The sequence below is a fragment of the Hippocampus guttulatus genome, chromosome 5, assembly GCF_054856545.1.
Source record: "Hippocampus guttulatus isolate MCC_2025c chromosome 5, RoL_Hgut_1.0, whole genome shotgun sequence".
Taxonomy (NCBI): Eukaryota; Metazoa; Chordata; class Actinopteri; order Syngnathiformes; family Syngnathidae; genus Hippocampus; species Hippocampus guttulatus.
In genome coordinates this window covers 22086199-22110852 of record NC_141265.1, presented here as the reverse complement: position 1 = coordinate 22110852, position 24654 = coordinate 22086199, and the positions used below count along the sequence as shown (strand labels likewise).

The following is a 24654-nucleotide window of genomic DNA, read 5'->3' as shown; positions in this document are numbered from 1 at the left end:
CATGCGTCCTATATAATCACCAGCACTGACTTTATGTTGCCATGCCTCAATTTACGTTGTAAAACAGTTACTCAATTTATTAGATTGTGAGTGCTTGGGATCGGCACTACTTGATATATGATTTGTATCTGCGCATAAGGGAATACAAATATATTTCGACGCAGGCTATATACGATTTGTTCATTCATTTCATGTTCTGTATCGCAAAGAGGTAAAAAGCCGAATTAAATCTGAAGACGGACAACGTCAAAACAATAGCGGAGAGCGAGTTTTGTGTTGATTGAATGCTCACGCAGTGGGTGGAGTTCAGTCCCGAGAGCCATTTCATGTTTTCCTTCAGCCATTCTCTGCTGGGGTGATTATTCTGATTTACTCTGTCCCAGTTTGTTCCCCAGAGAGACTACTCGTGCACACATGCCACTCGCGCAAACAAATACAACACAAAACAGACACCAGTTCCCAAGGTGGTCGGATATGGAAGGAGTGGTCCTCACTCTCAGCTTACTTTGAGCAGCACGGATGGAGCGCTGCAGTGTGCTGGATGGAGAACCTGAGGAGTGACAGCGTAGTGCGACACTGACTGGAAACTTCGGCGGCCTGCATTGCCATGGAGTTAGGAAAAGTTTGGTCCAGACATCAGAGGACACTGCTGATCACCATGATGATGTTCAAACTGGGTAAGGCTGTCACGTGTACTTTTTTTTTTTGAATTGTTCATTTCCATCTAAGCGCGAAAACAAACACTGTAGTCATTCTCGGTTGCTTCGTAAATAATACTTGGTACATTTTACTCAAAGATACGTTACACTATCAGAAATCCAAATGTGTTCAAGCCTCACTGTTGTCATTGATGCACTTGCGTACAGCCCACTACAGCGTCACACTACACTGTCGTGAAAACATTTCATTTGTAACGGCAAATGATTCGTGTCTGAACAAAATAGGAACGGCCGCGTAAAAGTTGTAATTAGCAATATTTTCCCCTGGACTACCCCAACCAGTGTGTGCGGGGGTTGGCGGTGGGACTTTGCCGGGCGACCCCTCCACCTTTGAATACCACGCTGACCCATTTTCCCCGTGACCCTCAATTGTGTGCAGCGTCTGAAGCTCATTTAAACGGTGGCGAATCGAAGGCAGGGAGCTGGGTGGCATTGTTCAAGATCACCATGGTAACGAGCTGAGCGTTCGGCTGCACTGCTGCACTTTTTTTTTTTTTTGGGTCTCAGTGTTAAAAAGGGGACGGGGGCGGGGGAGGTGGTGATGGGAATTAAGGCGCTTGGCTAGTGACCTGGCACCCCCAGCTACGAAGAAATTAAGGGAGAATAAACCTCGAAATGTCTTCGATTATGCTAACAAATAGCGTGAAAACAACCAACACAACAGGAAAAATTTGCCAGGACATACATACATGATAAAAAAGAAAAAAACCCCGGCATTATTATGTTCCTTGACGAAAGATGCTATAAAACACAAACCTCCCTCTCTTCTTTGGACCTCTTATGGCTGTCATCAGCAGATGACTCAGTCAAGCACAGGCGCATTACATCCTTTCTGCATAAAACTCTGACGAATCCAAATTGAATGTTCTGAAAAAAAAAAAAATGAGATACCGGTGGATCCGAGGAGAATGTTTATACAACTCTATCCAATGCTAAAAGAGTGAACAGACGAACAGCAACAGTGTCAGAAATTATTGCTATTTTTCCAAAAACAGGTATGTAAGACTGAAAATGTTGAAGGTGAATTCACTGTATGTTGCCAGTTGCGCTTTATTTGAATTTGACACAAAGATTAGATATGGAATTACATAGACTGTGCAGTTTACACAAGGAACAAAAGCATGCATGCCACTGTCTGACTCAATGTGTAACCGTGACTGATTCAGAGGATTTGGGCATTTTTGTATAAAGCAAAGCAGCCACCTGCTGGGCAGACTTTGGAGCACAAAGCTGAACCCAGAAGATCTGCCAGCGTCTGATGGTGAATAAAATGGCTCAGGGCTCAACTTGTTGGCTGGGGGCTTCCCCCTCTCTGTGAGTCACAGTACCACTGTTTCCTCTGCTGCTTGGTCTGACAAATGATCAGTTAAAACTCGGAATGCATGTGGATGTGCGGAGCGATAGTCAGGTCCATAAATAGTGGGACATTTTTTTGTGCGAAACACCACCACAATGGAGTTGAATTGAAGTGAACAAACTGCTTTTTGTGCAGACTTTCAGAATCACAGCTTCACAACCAAATCAAGTCAGCACAGTCGGTAATATTTAAGGGACCAAAAGTAAAAGTGACAAGGTTCGCGGTGGGTGCTTGAGTCTATCCCAGCTGTCTTTGTGCAGTAGGCAGGTGATACCCTGAACCGGTTGCCAGCCAATCGCAGGGCACACACAGACGAACAACCACCCACGCTCACGCTCACACTCACACCTAGGGACAATTTAGAGTATTTCATGAACCTGCCATGCATGTTTTTGGAACGTGGGAGGAAACTGGAGTACCCGGAGAAAACCCACGCAGGGGAGAACATGCAAACCCCACACAGGAAGGCTGGAGCCGGGATCAAACCCACGACTGTGAGGTCGAAGTGCTAACCACTCGACTATCGGGCCGCCTATCTATCTATCTATCTATCTATCTATCTATCTATCTATCTATCTATCTATCTATCTATCTATCTATCTATCTATCTATCTATCTATCTATCTATCTATACATACACGCACGCGCGCGCGCGCACACACACACACACACACACACACACACACACACACACACACACACACACACACACACACACACACACAACTATATTTGGGTAACTAGCAAATACGCCCAAAGGGGAGAAACATTTCCATTCTACGTAGCAGTGGGTGGTGATCCGCGGTCATTGTAAATCGCTAGCAAAGACACAGTGTAGTCTGGACAGTGTCAGTCGCCAAACGTCTTGTGCCTGCTTCTCAGTGACCAGCTGTGCTCTGTTTTATCAGTGTGCTGATATAGTGGTACCAGTCAGTGCCACGGATCAAGCTTGTCTCACCGTAACCATGATCTACAGCGTGTTCTGTGATTCTGGGGGTTGGGCTATGTTTAGGAGGTGCTGTTATCATCTCCTTGGAATGTGTGAGCTGTTGATGGGGTCTGGATGGCGGGGTGTAGAATGAGGAGCCACTGTCAGCTCTCCCCTATCTAGAGATCAATGACATTACAAGTGGAGCAGTTGAAAGTCGACGTTACTCCAAAGAATTTCCTTTGTACAGGTGTACAGGGTGGTCTTTAGCATGATTGCGAAGAAATGATGCAAGGCAAAGGAAATGACACATCTTTAAAACCTCAAGCTGAGATAAACGGGAAGAAACGTAAACAATTGAACACCCTCAAAACTAGATAACTAACACACAAGGTGGCATTCAGTTCACTCGTGAAATATTGCAGCCCCACACATTCCTGCGCAGCACTCGGATTCAAACTTAATTTAGGAGCCGTGTGACGTGAGATGGATCCCTGCATGAGAAGTGCAGGGGAGGATCTGATGTGAGGCGGTGCGTCAGATAAAGAACGTAATAGGGATTGTGGGGAGATGCAGTGGAAAATCATCAAAGTATGTGTTTATCGGAAGATACAGAATGAAATCATTTTATTCCGTTTTTTTGGGGGGGGAGGGGTGATGAATGGTTTGCAGTTATATCAAGTACCATTAAGCACTTTCCAGAGTGACTCGAAAACAAACTATGTATCACTATTCATTGAGGTTGAACACCTGCTAGGTAATAGGGGGTGTTGTCTGCGGCCTGTCTTTATCCTTTCATCAATTCATCGGTTTTCTATAATGCTTGTCCTCATCAGGCCCACGGGTAAACTGGAATCGAGCCCATTTGACAATGAGCGATATGCTGTATATACCCCGTCCGGATTGGTGGCCAGTTGATTGCAGGCAGATACGATACAGTACAAAAAAAAAATAATTCACAGTAAAATTCCCACCGACGAACAAGTTAGAGTTTTTGATTAATGTAACACACTTGTCTTTGGAACATGTAAGGAAGCCAGAGTACCTGGAGAAATCCCACACAAGCACGTGGTGAACATGCACACTCCACACAGCACAGGAGGGCCTAAGATGAGATTTAAACCTGCAAAGTTGTAATCATTTAAAAAAGCAGGCTTTGGAATTTGTGAAACAAATCACATCATCCCCTTATGCACACATTTTTCATCGAAAAGTGCTTAAACGGGAATTTGAAACAGTCCGGTAAACGGTCTGTTTCCACCAAATTTGCACAAATCATCCTCTAGCAGGCTGTCAATGCATTCAGGAAAAGATCTGTAGTTCATCATTTTTCTACAGACTAGAACTTAATGATGGTATCAAATGTCATCAACGAAAGTATAGATTATGTCATTTGTCCCTTACACACATTTACTCTTCACCTTTCCCGTTTGAGAAAGTCCCTCAAGAACTCGAAATTGCTATGCTCATACTTAAAACCGGTTATCCAAACGTCTTTGATCATTACCGTCCAAAATAAATTTTGCTCTGTAAAGTAAGAACCTGGAGAAAGTGATCTATAAATGTAAGACTAACACAGTACCTAGCTACGATTAACATTCTGTACGCTCACCAATGTGGTTTTCGTAAGCAACATCCCACTGAACATGTTTTGTTGCAACTGGCCAACTACGTGTCATCTGCAATGTAAAGGAAGAAAATTGCTCTTTGTGTTTTTCTGGATCCAAACAAAGCATTTTGAAACGAGAGTAATGTAAAAAAATAAAACAAAAATCTAACGATACTGCAAATCGACCAGTGTTAAAGGATCGAGGATACTGTTAAAAAATGTGGGTGTTGCATTTAAACACCAGTCCGAAATTAAATGGACTGTATAGTCTCAGATGTAACACTGGTACGTTGTTAAAATGGGGTGTCACTTGCTGGATTTGACACTGATTGGTGTCGATTTGAAATTGGAACCACACTATTACATAATGATTGAACTTCACTGGTTGGAGTCGATACCGTTTTCTTCAACATCATTTTCCCCCTCGCTTGCAAGGCGGAATCAAACTCCCCTCAAGTATGCACAACTCTCACATGATGGCATTTGATGAAAAAAGGTTTGCCTCCTCACTAGGTTTTCACTTTAGTTTTCTGTCTCCTGTTGTTTCAAGCAGAAAACATTCATTAGCCAATAATTAAAATTCCACATCATGTTTAGTGCGTCTTTACAGTACTTTAAAATAAAAGATGTGTGTCGGTCACCTGGGCCACTTGGCCAATCATACTTGTACATATATATAGTTGGTTTCGTCAACCATATTTCCGTGACTTTTCACTCTGCTTAAATTATGATTCATATTGAATTCAGGGTAGGTGTGAACATGTAGGAACCCTGTACTGCACACCAACCCACCAATGAGTTGTCTGTACTCTGGCGAGTCACCCAACTCACTGCATTCAGTCCAAAGAGCGTCATTTGTTAGCTGCTTGAAAAGTGTCGGGGTCTCACAAACAAGTTATGAGGGTATTGAGTTGTACAAACGTCTTGGGTTTTCTCATTTGGCCATCTAAGTCAACAGGAATTTCACTTGAGCACGTCATGTTAATTGTTTTGTGTCCGTATCCTTTGTCTGTTTTGCTGCCATGGTATTTTGAACTTAGCCCAAAGACTCTTCAAGGCCACTCAACATCTGAACAGCCATCAGGTGATGAAAACATGATCATGATGAAACAAATCGGCCAGTTGTCAGTATCAAAACAAAGGCAACGTTCACAAACAGAGACACTATACTTTACAGAGCAGGTGTTGTGGTCTTGTTCAATATGAAATGTCTCGTGTTGCCCACTACCTCCTGAGAGAAAAACTATGAATGCCAGAATGGCTGCGCTATATCTTTTATGTAGCCTACATTGACGGATTGATGCAGTGTGTCAACCTACGTAAGGTTTTCCTTGTTAGTTTAAATTAACTTCCTTTAATCTCAAGGATCCCACATCATATCCTGCCCAACGGCAGAAATCAGGATGTGTTTTTCTCTTTGGTTCCATTTTATATTCATCCCCGTTGTGATGAGTTGGCCTTGTCCTAGCTAGGGCTAAGCGAGTTCATCTCTTAGGTTGCTATGATGGCGTAAGAGGCCTTCGGTATTACTGACACCAAGGGGTAAAACAGTGCTCAGCATACTGAAAATCGATAGAGTAGAAGCACCTTGGTAACCGTACAGGTAAAGTCTCTAAATCATCCATCCATCTTCTGATCCACTCTAACCTCTCAAAAGGGTCGCGGCGGGTGCTGGAGCCTTTCCTAGCTGTCTTTGGGCAGTAGGCGGAGGACACCCTGAACAGGTGGCCAGCCAATCGCAGGGCACACAGAGACGAACAAACATCCATCACACTCACACCGAGGACAATTTAGAGTATTCCATCAACCTGCCATGCATGTTTTTGGAATGTGGGAGGAAACCAGAGTACCCGTAGAATACCCACGCAGGCACAGGCAGAACATGCAAACTCCACACAGGAAGGCCGGAGATGGAATTGAACCCGGTACCTCTGCACTGTGAGGTCGATGCGCTAAACACCTCACTACCGGGCCATCTCTAAATCATCACTGCAAAAACCACAAACAATTATGCTCTACATTAAACCTCGGTTACAGAAAACCACCACAAGGATAGATTTCATTCATCATCTCAAAATGTGGTTTGTTTGGTGGAGCAATTATCCAGTCATCCTGGTATCAAAAACTGCCCCAAGTAGAACAAACACTCAGTAAAATATGCCCATTCAATTGAAAGTAATTATTGACTGACAGAGCCTGCTGATTAGCCATTACATTTGATGTCCAGGTTCTAATTAAAAGAGACTTGAGATGAGCCCCTCTTGTCACTCGGTGTGCTATGTGCTGTTTCTACCCCTTGGTGTTAGTAATGTCGAAATCAGGGCGTTAAGGCTAAGGTTTGAAGGGGGAAAAAAGCACCCAGATGTCTGTTAAGTGAACTCAATCCATGTGAATATGTAAGACAGAATGTGAAAATACACAGAACAGAATTTTCAGTGAGGACCAAAAGCAGCTTCAGAGAAAACAAAAACAAACACATTTTATACAGTAGGTTTACATTTAGCTTGAAATGTGTTGGGCTTCAATTCCAAACTATTGAATTCAAATTCAAATTGTACAATTCAGATTCAGTTTTTCAATGTGATGTTTTGAAATAAACAATACACATTCAATTTATGTAATCCAAATTCAGTTTTTCAATGCAATTATGGAAGTTTAGCTATTCATATATGAATATCAATGATTCCGATTCGGTTTCTGGTGAAACATGTTTCAGCCCATAACTGACTGTTTAACAGTTGAATTGAATGCTCATTAGCTGGCCAAATGTTCCCGTAGACCAGTGATTCTCAAATATGGTGGGTGGGGGCGAGGCTCCGTCAAGGGGGGCGCGTTTGACCTCGGGGAAAATGCATTTTTATTTTGATTTCTTTTTTTACTGTCCTAGAATAAAGTGCAATTGCACCTCCACTACATTATTCGGGGGTAGTGGCGCTCTCATTGGCAGAGTGTGCACAGGGAGCATTCACTCGGTGTTTTGTTTGCACTGAGCATGCGCGCTTTGCACACAGCACAGAGTATGAATATGAAGTGTCGACAGACGGAGAGAGATGGAGATAAAGAAAAACGAAAGTCTCCCGAAAGCTAAGACGAGGAAATATGACGAAGCGTATGCAGCACTTGGCTTCACTGTGACTACGGTGAGAGACGAGGAAAGACCGGTGTTATTACTGTGTCTAAGGATGTTGGCAGCGGACAGCATGAAGCCAAATAAAGGTGTCACTTAAAGCCATTACACCCCAATCACTCTGATAAGCCGCTTGAGTTTTTTTCAGCGAAAATGTGCCGAATATTGGCAGCAATCATCCCGCTTTGTGCATGCTACTTGTAGCCATTAATCCAGACATCATCTTTGATTTGAAAAAATCTGCACAAATTATTTTATAGATTTTTGTTTTGCAGGTTAAAGTTTTTAAAAATGTCATGATTCGGTTTAGGGACCAACAGGTGGCACTGTAGGGCTCCCCCAGCAGCTGCACACCTGTTGGTCATTTGGTAATTAGTTCCTGCCCGAACACTCGGTGTCGGGTCATTGTGTTGCTTCTTGCTACTGTCATGTGTGTTGCTGTTTGCTCTTAGTTTATGTCATGTTTAGTTCATTGTTATGTTTTAGCTTTAGTCATGGTTTTTTGTTTGATACTTTGGACTTTGTGTGTTTGGGATTTAGTTTTCTTTGTTTTAAATACAATTCTTCAAATACACCCTGCTCCTCCCTCCTGCCTGCTTTTTGGGGTCCACCACCACCTCGCTACGTGACAAAAAAATATTGTGCTCCTGAGTTAATGTTGGTGATCAGTTTGAATGCATTATTATTTATTGATTTTATGTAATTTTATTTTTCAGTATTGTATGGTTTGACATGGTCAGTCAAAAATGTTTATAGTTTAATTAAGGATTTTATTTTTGAATTTCAGATGCACTTTAAATATTTTCTGTTACACTTACTAAAGCTATTCTTTGTTGTAGGTTGGTCCATATTTCTTTCTTTTTATTCTCTTATATGGCTGTTTGAAAGATCTCTATAAATACAGTTGAGTCGAGTCTTATACGTTAATAAGGATACAGTGTTATGCAAGGGTGTACTTATAACAATTTTAGACAAATGATACTATTTTTAGTCACACGGGGCGAGGGGGGGAGATGTTTTCTTCTTCCTGGGGGGGGGGGGCATGACAGAAAATAATTGAGAAGCACTGGCGTAGACACACGACTACTTCGCTTGAACATAGCGCTGACACAGCTTTCACACACGTGCACACCCCACATAGCTACATCACACACACACAAAGACGTGACTGCTATCCAAACATTCCTCTCTGACGACAATATACTATGACCCGTTCTGATCCAAATGAAATGCAAATATTCTGACTCGGCCACTTCACAACTCAATTCAAGTGACCTTCATGCGCAGCCCTCAATAGTATCAACAGTGTTTTCAAGAATATGCAGCAGTTCCGACTGCAAAGTATGATAACACCTCATTTGAGCCAGCAAACCAAATGCAGCGCACAGTGACTATATAACCTGATGCCCTTTGCGTTACAAGTTAATACCACTGCGTGTAACTTTCATAGACAACAGTGACAGCTGCCATCTCTAGCCATCTAATACGTTTATTTTTGACACCATCTGCCTTGACCCTAAATCCAGAAGAAAGGAAGGCTTTTTTTCCTTTCATTACCCGATTGGTTCCTAAGCACCTCGAAAGGTCACAGTTTCAGGTAGGCCCTGCATAAGCCACATGGTAATACAGCTAAAGCTTATGAGAGAAGTTGACCAAAAGTTAAGACAATCACTTACAGTAAAATCCCCAGCTTTCAAACTGCTCATTGAAAGTTGTGAGAATGTAGGTAGGTGCTTGACCCTGATGGTATGTCGGGGCTTGTTTTTTTGTGACTGAAATTTTTGCTTCGCTTGCATCCGGAGAATTTAACCATTTTTTTCTGTATGTCTGCCAATGGATGAAATCTAAGCTGTTACATAGCTACAGTTTCTTCATTACTTTCAAAGTTATCCTTTTAGCAATTGTGATTGATGTCCTGCATGCTGTGATCACATATATGATCCCTTGCGCTCTCACACTGGTCAAGAAACTTCAATGTCTCTTCTCATGTACTACCAAACAACAAGAGGGAATACGTTTCCAACTGCTGCATGCAACGTGCCCATGTGAAGGGAGTGACGGCGTATATTGAATAGAAATGAAAATTTAGTTTGGTTATTTATGATTTTTATATAAGTGCCGTAAAAGTGCAGATAAAGAACCTTGAGTTGAGACGCAATTGAGATAGAATTACAGTTTTTGTTCGTGAAAGCTTCTAGTCTACTGACTTGCAAGGCATTTGCAGCAAACATGAATCAGGATTGCTCCCGCCTCCCTGTGTGGAGTGGGTTTTCTCCGGGTACTCCGGTTTCCTCCCACGTTCCAAAAACATGCATGGCAGGTTCATGAAATACTCTAAATTGTCCCAAGGTGTGACTGTGAGCGCGGATGGTTGTTCGTCTCTATGTGCCCTGCGATTGGCTGGCAACCGGTTTAGGGTGTCCTCTGCCTACTACCCGAAGACAGCTGGGATAGGTTCCAGGAATTCCCGTGACCCTCTTTAGGATAAGCAGTGTTGAAAATGGATGGGTGGATGAATCGGGATTAATTTAAGCAAAAAGATTGCAGTATATTCCCTGTCATTTCTTTTTTTATTTACACTTCAGATGGTAAGACACAGTCCAGTCATAATTAAATAGACAAAATAACACCCCAAGGTGGCCCGGTAGTCCAGTGGTTAGCACGTCGACTTCACAATGCAGAGGTACCGGGTTCAATTCCAGCTCCGGCCTCCCTGTGTGGAGTTTGCTTGTTCTCCCCGGGCCTGCGTGGGTTTTCTCCGGGTGCTCCGGTTTCCTCCCACGTTCCAAAAACATGCATGGCAGGCTGATTGAACACACTAAATTGTCCCTAGGTGTGTGTGTGTGCGCGCATGTTTGTTCGTCTCTGTGTGCCCTGCGATTGGCTGGCAACCGGTTCAGGGTGTTCCCCGCCTACTGCCCGATGACGGCTGGGATAGGCTCCAGCTCCCCCCGCGACCCTAGTGAGGATTAAGCGGTTCGGAAAATGGATGGATGGATAGAATAACACCCCATTGCTAAACATAACACGATCAATATGCTTTTTATGAAGTGCAACTTTTTGTGTGGCTGCAGTTGGAAGACACAAATTCTTTCCAATTTTTTATTTATTTATAAAACCACATGGTTTTATAAACCACACCCTAAACCGGTTGCCAGCCAATCGCAGGGCACATAGAGACGAACAACCATCCGCGCTCACAGTCACACCTTGGGACAATTTAGAGTATTTCATGAACCTGCCATGCATGTTTTTGGAACGTGGGAGGAAACCGGAGTGCCCGGAGAAAACCCACTCCACACAGGGAGGCGGGAGCAATAGATCTGTGGCATGATGAATGAGTGGTCGGTTACAGCTGCCCTAAATAAAATTTTCCCTTTTTACTTAAGGCTTCCTTCATAATCAAAACACGCAGGGGAAATTCTCAGTCAACAGGATACAAACACAGGATTTACATCATGTTGAATAGAGTATAATAAGTGTTTTATATTTTGTTATTTTAATACTTCTCTTATTGTGTCAATCAAAACTATATTGTTATTTTGTAACATTTTGTTCCAGTTCCAATAAGTTCTTGCAACTGGGAAAGCTATGCCATCAGTCATTTGAAATGACTGATGATTTGTTACATGCACAGTAGTTGTAAATATCCGATTAAACATGCTGAAACTGGAATGTGCTTCTGAAATCTTTTGGGGAGCTCGTTTGCACTTGGGTTCGAGTGAAATAATGCCTGTGCAACATCTTTGATTCAATCTAAGTCAGGGGTGTCCAAATGTTTTCGTTTGAGGGCAGCATACAGAAAAATGGAAGGAAGAAAGAGCCACTTTTCAATTCTTCAACTCTTTGAAACACGCTAAAGTCAGTCAAGAAACCAATTACCAGGATGTATTGTTTATATTGTCTCGGTAATTTCATCAGCTTTCTGTTAAAGGCGCTAAGGAAAAGAGTTGATGATTTTTGGGGTTACCAACAGCCGTCTATCTCACAGAATAGATACCAGTCTGCACTTAACAGCAGCCGAATCCCATCTCCACATTTAGAACCAAAAAAAACAAAAAACAAATTGTAGTTAAGTGACCATTTTTCAAACACTTACTTGAGCCCCATTCATGTGATGTCTTCATAAATCAGCAATAGAGCACAAAGTGGAAGAAACTATTTTTGCCTCTAAAATCGAATTGTCTTTATTCACTACAGTGTTTTGAAGATACATTATTCTTGTCATCATAAATGCTTTATTTGTATCTTCGAATATCGAGAAAAGTTCTGCTGTATTGAAACAGATTAATTTGTAGTAATGGCACCTATTTTTCTGACCTTCTCATGCTGCCCACCTTCACCTAACCTTGTGGGCCATGCTAAATGTCATTTTAGTTGTCTTCTTTTTTTTTGTCATGTTGCGGGCTGCTAAAAAATGGATGGTGGGTCGCAAATGGTCTTCGGGCCGTAGTTTGGACACCCCTGGTCTAAGTGAACGCTAGTGCCAACATTCATGTAGTGTACAGTACCAAAATTGCCATTTTGTATGCCTAAGTGTGCCGTGGAGAAACTCCAGACATTGGTTTCATTTGTGATGTCACAGCTGGTGACATATTTTCATGTTCACACGACCAGCAAGCATATGTAACCAGTGGCGGTTTTGGGGGGGGGGGGCAACGGGGGCCAGTGCCCCTGTAGCACCGATTCTGGCCCCCCCTGTGGCCCCCCCTCCGAGCGCAGATTACGCAGTCGTGCCGAGTCGCCGACGCGAAAGGTGGAACCAAAAGGCGTGATTTAACATTCTAGTCGGACCCTTTAGTGCGCTGCGCCATTTAAAAATGAGCGGGAAAATGAGAAGCAGTCCGCAGAGAAGGAAATTACCAAGATACGAGTGCTATTTGTGTGTGTGTGCGTGTGTGCGCGCGCGCGTGTGTGTGTGTGCGTGTGTGTGTGCGTGTGCGCGTGTGTGTGTGTGCGCGCGCGTGTTTGTGTGTGCGTGTGTGTGTGTGTAACTTTTTAAGTCTCCCTTTTTATTTTAATTTTTATTTAACAGGATCAATATATAAGACATTGCCTTTTAAAATTTGGATAATTATATGCATGTAAAACATCTAGCTTCAGTGTATTTGCAATTTTTGTCCCCGGCAGGCTGGTACCATATCATCCCCTGGCTTGAATATTCTCAACAGATGGACACGGCGTATTGTTACGCTTGCAGACATTTTAGCCCTCCTAATACTGTTTTTTTTCTCATCACTGTAATGTTATGACTACAATTTCAAAGTCTGAAGAAATAAAAAGTCAAATAAGATTTCGAATCTGTCTTTTTAGCCCTGGGTTGAATGTGCCCCCCCATCAAAACCCCTGGCCCCAGCCCGGCCCCCTCAGTGAAATTGATCCAGAACCGCCCCTGTATGTAACCCGGCAGATGTTTCGTTCTACATCCATACCCTTCGACATCCAGCCCCCAGTTACAATGTTACTATCATACTACTGATTCCTGTCTGTTTTAGCTGATTTAACAGTGAGTCACTCAATTCCCCAATTCTGAAACTATTTTCCGTTGTGCGTCACTCTCCGTTTTGTTGTATTGCATCCAAATTTGAGCTCTTGTGTCATTTCATCCGCAGGTCTTCTGTGTACAGCAGCTGCAGACAAGTGTCTCTCATCACCTTGTAACAATGGCGCCACATGCCTTGAACATCTGGGTGACTACGTGTGCCTTTGCCCCAAAGGACCCGTGTGGTACATGGGCAAAAACTGCGATGAGCTGTATGACGCTTGCATCTTGGCACCTTGCACCAACTGCACCAGCAGTCCCGGAACTGACAATTTCACATGCCACTGTCCGGATGGCTTCACAGGCCTCAACTGCACAGAGGATGTAGATGAGTGTGAAAGCAACCCCTGCAAAGGTATCAAGTCATACTGTGTCAACAGAATCAATGCCTATTCATGCCACTGTCCCCATGGATTTGGAGGCCAATACTGTGAATCGAATGTCACCACTTGCTCAGAGGAAACATGCCACAACAGCGGAACCTGTCGAGATATTCCTGACGTTGGGCATCATTGTCAGTGTGATGCTGGATACCAAGGCGCCAACTGTGAAGAAAACATCAACGAATGCGAATCTGCACCCTGTCAAAATGGCGCCATCTGTAAAGATGGCGTCAATGCCTACCAGTGTTTCTGTGTGCCTGGATTTCAGGGCTTCCACTGTGACTTGGACATAAATGAGTGTGCCTCCCAACCATGTCAAAATAATGGTACATGTTCAGATGAGGTGGACAATTACAGTTGTGATTGTATTGAAGGCTTCAAAGGTAGGGAAAACATGAGTTGAACATTACTTATCTCTGCACATCTCTCGCGATCTCTCTCTCTCTCTCTCTCTCTCTCTCAACCTCTCCCTTTTAACTAGTTAATCACACTTTTTAATTACTATTTTCAACAAAGCATGTAACGTACTTGAGTAAAATCTTGAAATGTATAAATTAGAGAGAGGTGGGCAATTTACAAAATTTTGATAGTTCATCATTCGTCATCTGTCAGTGGCCTGGGCACCCGTCCGTCATTGGCAGTCTGTCATTTTTTTCAAGCTGAAACAAAATGTAAATGTCATCAGTCAGCCATGTTATTTTAACCACACTTTCGTCAGTAAATTTCACTTGTCAACAAGTCCGTCTTTCGTCAGCCCGTCAGTCCAAAAAAATGAAATAAAACATGATATAGTCCAACACAAGAAAAATCAAATTTGATTAAAATTGTGAATCGAGTGCATTACACATCAGTGTATCCACATCACATGGTGACTTTCCAAAGAGCTCTACACAAACCTTTCACAAACATTTTACATAATCCTATTTGGCAATATACTGACCTGCTACACTGGTGGCTGGCGGCAGCTGTTTTAACTCCTGAAAGGTTTTCATTTAAATTTGAAAATGGCTACACTCTCGCTCCGCATTGTGGCCAAGGGGAAAATCCAATTCGAACCTACTCCTGTCTATACATGCTCATTGTCATCATCTTCTTTTTCTTCTCCTTCATATTGGTTCATTGGTGGATCACAGCTCTTTGGTCCATGCGTACCTGCGCCTACTTTACAGGAAGTGCAAAGCGTTTCCATATATAGTCAATGGAAGCAACCCTGCTTGTATTCAGCCCCGCAAACAAACACACAAAACAGCCGCAGCGTGTTTCTATCAGTGACAGTCTGAGAGGTCTGTCAGCACTTCACCTGGTGAATGACGATTACACTGACGGACGAAAAACCGACCTCTGTCTGTGTTTTGTCCATCATACATACATAAGATAAGAAAACCTTGATTTGTCTCACAGAGAAATTCCCAATTTACAGCAGCAAAAATTATGAAAGGGAGAAGTAGAAGAACAAAAAGTATATAAGTAAATATAAATGCTAAAATATAAATACAAGTGTATTCAGAATGGGTGAGTGGGGGTGAGTCCAGGTTTTCAGGTCTGTCTATTCAATAGCCTGACAATAGTCGGCAGGAATGAGCGGTGGTACCTCTCCTTCTTGCAGTGCGGGTGTATCAGTCTCTGGCTGAAGGAGCTGCCCAGTGCTGCCAGGGTGGCCTGGAGGGGGTGGGAGGGTCTGTCCAACATAGCTTTTGGCTTGGATAGCATCCTCCTGTTGCCCACCTCCTCCAGAGTGTCCAGGGAGCATCCCAGGACAGAGCTGGCCCTCCTGACCAGTCGGTCCAGTCTCTCTCTGTCCCAGGCTGAAATGCTGCCTCACCAGCAGACTATGCATGTCATAATGAATGGCTGAGGCCACCACAGAGTCATAGAAGGACATAAGGAATGACCCCGGAACTCCAAAAGACCTCAGTTTTCTCTGCCCCTTCCTGATCAGAGAGTCCGTGTTGGTAGACCAGTCTAGTTTATTTTTGAGAAGAACACCCAGGTACTTGTAGGAGGTCACCCTCTCTATGTCCGTACCCTGAATCATACCTGTCAACCTCGGCTAATAGCTGCCCTTATAAATGATTACGAATCCCCTTACAAATCAACAAAAACCCTTACAATGGCTTACCGCGCATGCACACATTATGCTTTATCAATCCGACTGTACGCAGCGATGAAAAAAAATGTATGATTGAGGATTACTTTTGCTGGTTTGCCGTGACAATAGTAGCGATCGACGACGGCATTGTCGTTGGCTACCTGTAGGTGAGACGATCTGGATTTTTTCCAAAATGGTCTTTGTGAGATCGGTTCACAATTTTTTTTCCCCCGTATAAAAGTTGTAATATGCCGTACATCAGGGGTGCCCATTACGTTGATCCTGATCTACCGGTAGATCTAAAACAGGTCCCAAGTAGATCCGAAGAGTGTCGAGGAGAAAAAAAAACCCCAACCATTTGTGTGTCTTTGTACATGTTAGTAATATATTTTTTTGTGTTAATGTACACTGCACCATAATCATCCTATCAGTCTCCTTTTCACAAAATAAATATTTAAAAAATAAAATAAAGCAGGTAAATCTTGAATTTATGGTGGCGCGTGATGACGTCACCGGAAGTTGTTAGCGCTCAGCAGTCTGCAATTGCAGCTTGTGATCAGAGCTGTTGCGCTCTATCTTTTATCGACATTATTCTCATTCAGAGTTTGCTTTGTGTACAATTCACCAAGGGCACGGGCAAAGAATAGGAACCTAGGAGGGCCCAGAGAAGCACTTTAAAACGGTACGTGTGAGCTACGATCGTTAACAGGCTGCAAAAGTGCGTCGCATGCCTCAGTTTCAGGCTGTTTCTCATCATGGGGTGTGTGTGTGTGTGTGCGCGCGCGGGTGCCGGTAAGGGTAGATCCTGTGAGGTTAGTTGATCGAAAAGTAGATCTTCGGTCCAAAAGGTTTGGGCACCCCTGCCGTACATGATTTAAAATGATTTAAAAAATGTATAAAATACGGGGAAAACGTACAAGTCGACAGGTATGCTGAATGTTCATTGGTTCAGGTGAAGACAGTTTCCTGCAGAAATCTACACACGTATGTGTGTGTGTGTGTGTGTGTGTGTGTGTATACACACATTGTTTCAGTAGTTTAACGTGGTGCCGCTCAGACAAATGAAGTATGTTTCCAATCTCTCATCTTGGCCCACTGGCGTCTCTTTAGGTATTAACTGTGAAGTAGAGATTGATGAGTGTGAAGTACAGCCTTGCCAGAACGGCGCCACCTGCCGAGACTTTGTTGCCATGTACACGTGTGAGTGTATGGACGGCTTCCAGGGCCAAGACTGTGAGATCAACATCGATGAATGTGCCAGCATGCCGTGTCTGAATGATGGCAGGTGCATTGATGGTGTCAACAGGTAGGTCCACTAAAAACCGCACAACATGCAAATTCATTCATAAGAAATGGTTCTGCTTTCTTCAACAAAACTACAGGGCTCTCTAGAGTTAATGTTATTCAGGTTCATATGTGGGTTTGTAGAAAGGCAGTCTATAGTTTTATTTTATGACCAATTTATGCAGAAATCCAAGTCATTCAAAAGGGTTTACTCAACTCAAATCACTACTTATACTGTACTTAATGTATGGGGGACACAAATGATTGGGGTCATTGGTAGTGTAGTGGTTCACATGAGATTTTTTTTTCTGGAGCCGTCACTCCAGCATGTTGTCCAGAATTGGCTTGAGTGAGAAAAAGAGCTTTGAAACATTCCTCATTTGGAACTCCTCTATCATATGTAGTGTTTGAAATGCAGGACAACACTGCTATGGTAACAGTAATAATCTTACAAAACAAAATCGGATGGTCAGTCATATTTAGTATACGTTCCCATTTTTTACATTTACATCCACTCCTTTTCATGCGAATGAAGTGTCGCACTGATGTGGTTCCACACAGGCCACAGTGGATATTTCACTGGGGATAAGAATGAACCCAATTTCTCTGCACCATCTCAACAAGTCATTGGATGACTCGAACTGCTGGCAATACCTAACACAGATTAACTGCGTGAGTGAGTGAAAAAGATGAGAATCATGCAAAGTGTTTCTAGGGACACACTCGATCAGTGAATAAGTGAAATGCTCCTCAGTCTTACCAAGCCATTTTGTGCAGTTCTGTGCTTCCAAATCTGATTTCTTCAAAGTTGTCCTCCATATTTTGATCTCATCCATTTTCTGAAGACTTTGTGCCTTTTCTTGTCCTTCCTTAGATATAAGTGTGACTGTGAGGGGACAGGCTTTGAAGGTCACAACTGTGAGGAGGACATTCCTGAATGTGCTTCTGGTCCATGCCAGCATGGAGGCACTTGCTTGGAGGGGATCAACCAGTACAAATGCCTCTGTTGGCCTGGTATACAACTTAACATGATATTAATTCCAATTTTTTAATGAAGCAAAACCTCCAATTTATAAACATGTTCTACTCCACATTTTTTATTGTACTGTAGATTCATTTGTGATGTACCCATATAAAGTTTTGACTATAAATTTCACCGCACATCTACAGCAAGAAAAAAAATCACCAGATGGCATATGTAATTAAAGGTTTATAGCTAATGTGGCTCAATACCTCTGCGGATTGGCTGTTTCCCATGCATAAATCTAAATCAACGATAGAATTAAATAGTTTTGGGTGAAAGGCGTCAAAAGAGCAAGGTTGTCCGACTGTGTGGAAACAGTAATGCAGTTCTTCCTTCATCCAGCTAAGATTATCAACAAGATAACACCTGAATAAAGATGATTGCAAATGTATTCAGTGTTGCTGCTTGATCATAACGGTGTATTCAAACTTCTTATAAGCAAGGTTTTAGCTTGAATCAAGTTTTTGCTTTATTTCAGCTTGCAACTACGAGTCTCATCTGGGCAACACATCATCGTACCTTTTGACGCAGCTAATTCGCACACTGAAACGCACACAATTCCATAAAGCTCTAACAGCAGTCAATACCGTATTGGCCCGAATATAAGACGGCCCTGATTATAAGACGACCCCCTCTTTTTCAAGACTCAAGTTTGAAAAAAAAACTTTTTGAACACCAAATAATTTTTTATAGAGAAAATAATTACAGTACATCTGAAACAAATGATTATAACAATATATTTGAGAGAAAAAGCATGTTATTTTGCCTCATTCAAATCTTAATATCTGACCATTTAAATATGTAAACTATTTTATATTCTTCTCTTTTCTTTCTTACCGCTATTTTTTATTTTTCTTCTTCATGCTACCGCTATTTTTATTTTTATTCTTCGTGACAGGGGTTCGCTTTGGCCTGGAGAGTCAAGTTCAGCATTCGCTTCAATGATATCTGGCGCCATCTAGCGTCGTGAATGGGTATAATGTCTAGACCCCGAATATAAGACGACCCCCACTTTTTCAGTCTTATTTCAATGCAAAAAACACCGTCTTATATTTGGGCCAATACGGTAAATAGGATGATTGTGTGAAACAGTTCTTTATTTTCAACTATACATACCTTGACATGCAAATATAATGACGCCTTTCACACAGGAAGTCAGTGTGTTGTGTCAATGAATGTCCGTGTTTTCAGGTTACAAGGGTGAGAACTGCCAGATGGACGAAGATGAGTGTGCGCAGTACCCCTGTGAAAATGACGGCGAATGCTTCCAGCGCTCAGATGTGGAGAATTACGGGGCACTCCCTGAACTCACCGCGGCCAATTTTTCCTATGAAGAAGCAGCTGGATTCATCTGTCACTGTCAACCTGGATTCACAGGTAAGCAAGCACGCTCCAACCCGTTTGACATCGTTTTCTCAGAAACGTGCTTTGGACACATTTGTTGCTGTTGCAGGAGACAACTGCTCTCTCAACGTGGACGAGTGTGTATCTGCTCCATGTCAGCATGGAGGAAGCTGCCAGGATTTAGTCAACTCGTATCAATGTTTGTGCTCCGATGGCTTCACAGGTATGACCATTTTTACATCACTGTATCGCAGTCTTTCGACCAATATGGGTCCTCGTCAACTATTCCTGTAGCTTTCTAAAACTTTGCTTGGCGTGACAATGTCAAATGATTTCGTGAGCTACGGCGGAGGTTGACTAGGTGCAGCGCAGACCAAAGAATAGTAAAGGGTTGACAATTCTATAGAAAATTGTTTACATTGTGTGTTGTACTGTACCCGTGAAATAAAAGCAATCAGTTCAAAATTACACCTGATCGAGTCCTGCCAATAAATGTCCCACAATCTTGTCGTCCCAAGGCACCTTATCTGGCATAACAGCAGCTGAATTCTTGCAGAGGAAAAACAAAACAATTCCTGAACTCTTTAACGTAACTTGAAAGCACAACCTGCCGAATCAGCAGCTTTAGTCAAATCAGTTACTTCACAAGGTGTGAACAAAGACCACTTGGATAGTGGATCCGAAAAAGGCAGACTCGGATAAATAGCGGTACAAAAATATTTATTGAAAGAAAAGCGGGAAACCGACAAAGTATAAACAGAAATCGCTAGTGACAAACAGCCAGGAAAACCAATCGAGAACAACCGGCAAGGAATAATTGGAGACCGAAAATCCACAAAACGAAATGACAAGAGTAAAAAAATAACTTGGCAAAAAGGATATTTGTGAAACCAAAATTCATCAAAACAAAAGTCAAGTCAAGTCAAGTCAACAGTATTTATAGAGCACTTTCAAACAGCCATCGCTGCATACAAAGTGCTGTACATGGAGCAATTTAACATGCACAATAAACAGTAAGACAAATCGGTAATAAAGGCGGTAGAAAGCACCAAACAGTAAAACCAAGAACAAATCTAAGTCATGCTGAGTCGAATGCCAAAGAATACAAGTGAGTTTTGAGGAGGGTTTTGAAGATGGGCAGCGAGGAGGCTTGCCGAATGTTTAGTGGGAGGTCATTCCAGAGAGAGGGACCAGCAACAGAAAAGGCTCGATCCCCTCTGAGCCTCAGTTTAAAAGTGACTCTGAATGAGAGCATGAGGTCTAGAAACTGGTACTTGGGCATGAACAGTGAACAAGGTCAATAATCCGACAAAGCGAAGCATAAATCAGAGTCCTTCAATACAAGACTGCAGTGGCGGGCCGTGCATTTCAACCTTAGGCCTTCAGTGACGTCACATACCTGTACATTAACACAATATAGGCTCGTCAGGCAGCACTTAATTTCAGGAGCATTTAAAACCATCAAGTATGCATTCACAATTAAGAGCATGAAACAAAATTTCCAGATATTGTCAAAAATAAAAAGATTTAAAAAATACGAAATAAAATGCCACCCAAATTACACTGTGTGATCATAAACAAGTCTGTCCAATAAATTGCGCAATGTCGCAGTTTCATATAAGACACCAACCACACAATAACAAACCAAACTATTCTTTGAAAATAAAATTAACAGATCATTTGCATTTTGAGAATAGGCTCTACAACAGCAAATAACTGAAAATGTTGACCAGCTGAGATTGAACGAACTTTAGTGCACGAAGCTGACTACAATGCGCCATTATAAATTGCAGGTGAGCTGATTTATTTGATACAGTTTTGTATCTTTGTCATTTTATTTTGTGACCATTAATACTAATGAAATAAAATAACAAGAAGAAATGTAAAATAAAATTCATTTACTCACCAATGTAGTGCCTGTTCACTCTACCATAATAAATAAGTTATTTATCGAGTGGCTTTCAATGTTATTTAAAATAACATTGAAAGCCACTCGACTAAGTGGAAATAATATGACGTAAAGAATACAAAGAATCATTTTATTGACATATTTATGAAAATAAAATAACAAATTAAATTTATGTTATTCTCAGTCAAGTAAATTTATTAAATTTACCTTTCTGAGAATGTTTAGGCCAGCAGAGTAGGCCTTGCTGGCCCTGACGGAACGCCACTGCAAGACTGGCTCCACACAGTCTGATCAGACCTGGGTTTGTGCGTTGGGCAGCCCACAATTTCTTCTTCTCTTGCAACCCTAGCCAGTGACAGCTTCTTTTGGTACCCTGGCTTGCTTTTCAATGGCATTTCTTTGGGCCTGCCCTCAGATTCCCATGTCCCTAAGTAGCTTTGTTGCGGAACTGGCCACAAGGCTTCTGCAGTCCACTTCCAGTGGATGCCATTTGACATTCCAGTCAGTTTGGCTTCCTTGTTGGTTTGCCAGTTTGGAAAAGCACAGCCTATTCCTTTTGAATTCCTTATCCATGACTACCTGCCATGCAGACAAGCAGGATTTAGACCAGACGACCAAGTCTGGGTGCAGGTTAGTCGGAGCCATTTTGAGTATATTTTTACCTCGGTCAAAGATGGTCATACAACCCACTGAAGATACTGTACTGATGATGAAGCTTAGCCTACTGGATTCCATGTTCCATAGCTCCATTCCTCAAACTGACATTTATACAATCTAAAAATTGTACGCCCTGCTCAAGTTAACAGCTTTGAATATTCACAGCTTTTGTATGATACTTTCCTTTTTGCAAATAAGAATGTTCAACTATTTATAATGACTATTTCCCAAGATAGTTTTGACAAGGTTATGAAGGACTAAGCGTTGTTGGGGCATCTTACAACATAAGGCATATTTAGCATCTACTAAAATGAATTTGACAGGTGCACACAATAACTTTCAAAGTACCATCGGTGTATAATAAGATTCGGCGACATTTATTCCGTAGTTTCTGCGAAATAGTGCTACAAGTGAAATCACATATTCTATTCCAAAATTCCTACTCCCACAACAAACTCTGCTGACATTTTCAAATGTTCTATATTTGTAAAATTACTTTTTGGGTTCATGGAGTATGTGCAAATTTGAACAGCTTAGCTTCATGTTTTCCTTTAAGACTAAATGTCAAATATCTGCAAATTATGGCATTTCAATTTTCATTAGACAATCGATGATGTTCATGTGTCAATTTTTGTTCAGATATGTTGGGACATAATGAAGCTTCTACTGTGTTACTTTAGTTCGAACGTACTCAGCAATTTGACTGATTGTCAATTTTGGGAAATCTTGTCACATTGCTAATTTAAGATTCCTATGTGCCCATATATAGGAACGATTCCTATTTTCTGCCTCTATATGTCAGGCCTGTGAATGACTGATGATCATCCATGGGTGTATCCTGCCTTTCCCTCGACTGTTAAGTCAGACGGGATAGGCAATTCTTTCAAGGAATAATCAGTGTAGAAAATATACAGCTGAATAAGATCATCACGACGATGCCAGTGCAAGCATGCCTGTAATTAAACCTGAAGGCGTGTCAAACGTCTTAGATTGACCTTCACACATTACCCGACTAAAGTGCAAAGTGGTTGTAATACAGCCGCTATACATGTCTTAATGTTATTCCGGCTGATAATTTAACACGGCCAAATTATTATTCCTCATTGAAGTCATAGTCATTGTCACTGCATCGCTCCCAAACAATTGGAATGTCACCAAATAATTGAAATACCAAATGGACACTACCAAATCAACATGGACGTAGCATTCAGTGTCATAGGTTTGCAGTCGCTCAGTGATGCAGTTTGTCACATTTTTCTTGAAGCCTGCTGTGGACTGAAATACTGTATGTGAAAATTGTACTGGTTGTTGGAAAGTATGGTCAGATTCCACTGATAATGGACCCTCCATACTAACCTCACATCCCTGAGAAAAATTTGAATTTCGAGAAAGTCATGCAATAACAAAATGGGAAGCAATAAGCCAAGCGTTACCGACAAATTTGTACCAGCAGGACACTCGGGCCAGAAGGGGCTGCATATGGTTTACAGGAGAACAGCAGACAACAACAAAGCCAATAAATGGTACCATATGTTCATCTTGGGTATTAAACGAGGACCACAAAGCAATTGTTGGAGGGGAGAGGAGATTATGATAAAGCTGCTTAGGAGCCTGTTTCAAATCTGCTGAAAAACAAAAGGACAAAGGCACCTATGTGACGCGTGTATGTGCAAATCTGTTTTTTATACTTTCGAGCTATATTTTTGGAAATAACATGTTTCGAATGAGAATTTGCTATGAATGAATCACTCAGGTATTCGCTGGATTAAAAAAATGATGGAAAATGGCATACGGAACCAAACATAATCCTATTAAGTTCCATATGCGTGTGCTTGATTGACTTGCCAAATGCAAGGGGTCGTTACCACATGATGTGCTCCCGCCTGCATGCCCAGCCATCACATAGTCTTGCTGCCACCCACTTGACTAAGGCTACAGAAAGTGCAAGGTGCTTTATCCAAAATAATGTGCAGCGAGGCTCATGACTGCTGAGGCACTGACTCATCTCGAGTCGGATATAAAGATATACATACCCTAATTCAGACATGTCCTGGGGCCAAATGCGTCCCATGGTCGAATTTTATCCGGTCCCTTGGCCTCTGTCATAAAATCAGTAATGTTTGGCCCGCAGATTGTGCCCAATACGCACAGTTTAGAGCGAACACACTAAACATCGTTACTCATTTACCCACTGTAGGGCAGCAGCACAAGTCGCGACATCACCACGTGTGCACCTTTATTCCCCAATTTTTAAAATGGCGACAATCAACAAAAAATAAAGTTGACTGCGAGGGTCGACACTTTAGGGATGAATGGAAATTGGACATCACCAAACGAGACACGCTGACATGTATGACAAGATTACAGGGAAGGAACCCACTGAGAAATGGAAGCATCTTACAGGGGTGGGCAAACTACGTACGGCCCGTTGGTCTTTTTAATCCGGCCCGCTGAAGGTTGGTACACAATTAAGGTTTGATGTCAATGACTGCATTCATTTCATTTGGACTTGTAATGACAGGCATTTCAACGCCAGGTGGCACAGTTACTTGAAGTTGCAGAGCATTGGGAGGAAGGGGGAGACGATACAGAAGCCCGCAGTAGCGCCAAGTCAAGCAAATCCCGTTCGATACGACGGAATAATGTACTCTTAAAGTCTGAAAAATGTGCCAAAAAATGCAA

General features: G+C 42.2%; 1 protein-coding gene across 1 annotated transcript in view; it reads left to right on the top strand.

Annotated features, from left to right (window-relative positions):
* The first annotated feature begins 315 nt into the window (after positions 1 to 315).
* Positions 316 to 24654, top strand: part of LOC147205526 (protein crumbs homolog 2-like) — a 42524-nt gene continuing 18185 nt past the window's right edge. Inside the window, exons 1-6 of the mRNA XM_086111798.1 lie at positions 316 to 677; positions 13353 to 14048; positions 16865 to 17060; positions 17913 to 18052; positions 19254 to 19439; positions 19516 to 19629. Of these exons, the coding sequence (XP_085967924.1) occupies positions 608 to 677; positions 13353 to 14048; positions 16865 to 17060; positions 17913 to 18052; positions 19254 to 19439; positions 19516 to 19629 (1402 nt within the window). The 5' untranslated portion in view covers positions 316 to 607. The remainder of the gene's footprint in view (positions 678 to 13352; positions 14049 to 16864; positions 17061 to 17912; positions 18053 to 19253; positions 19440 to 19515; positions 19630 to 24654) is intronic.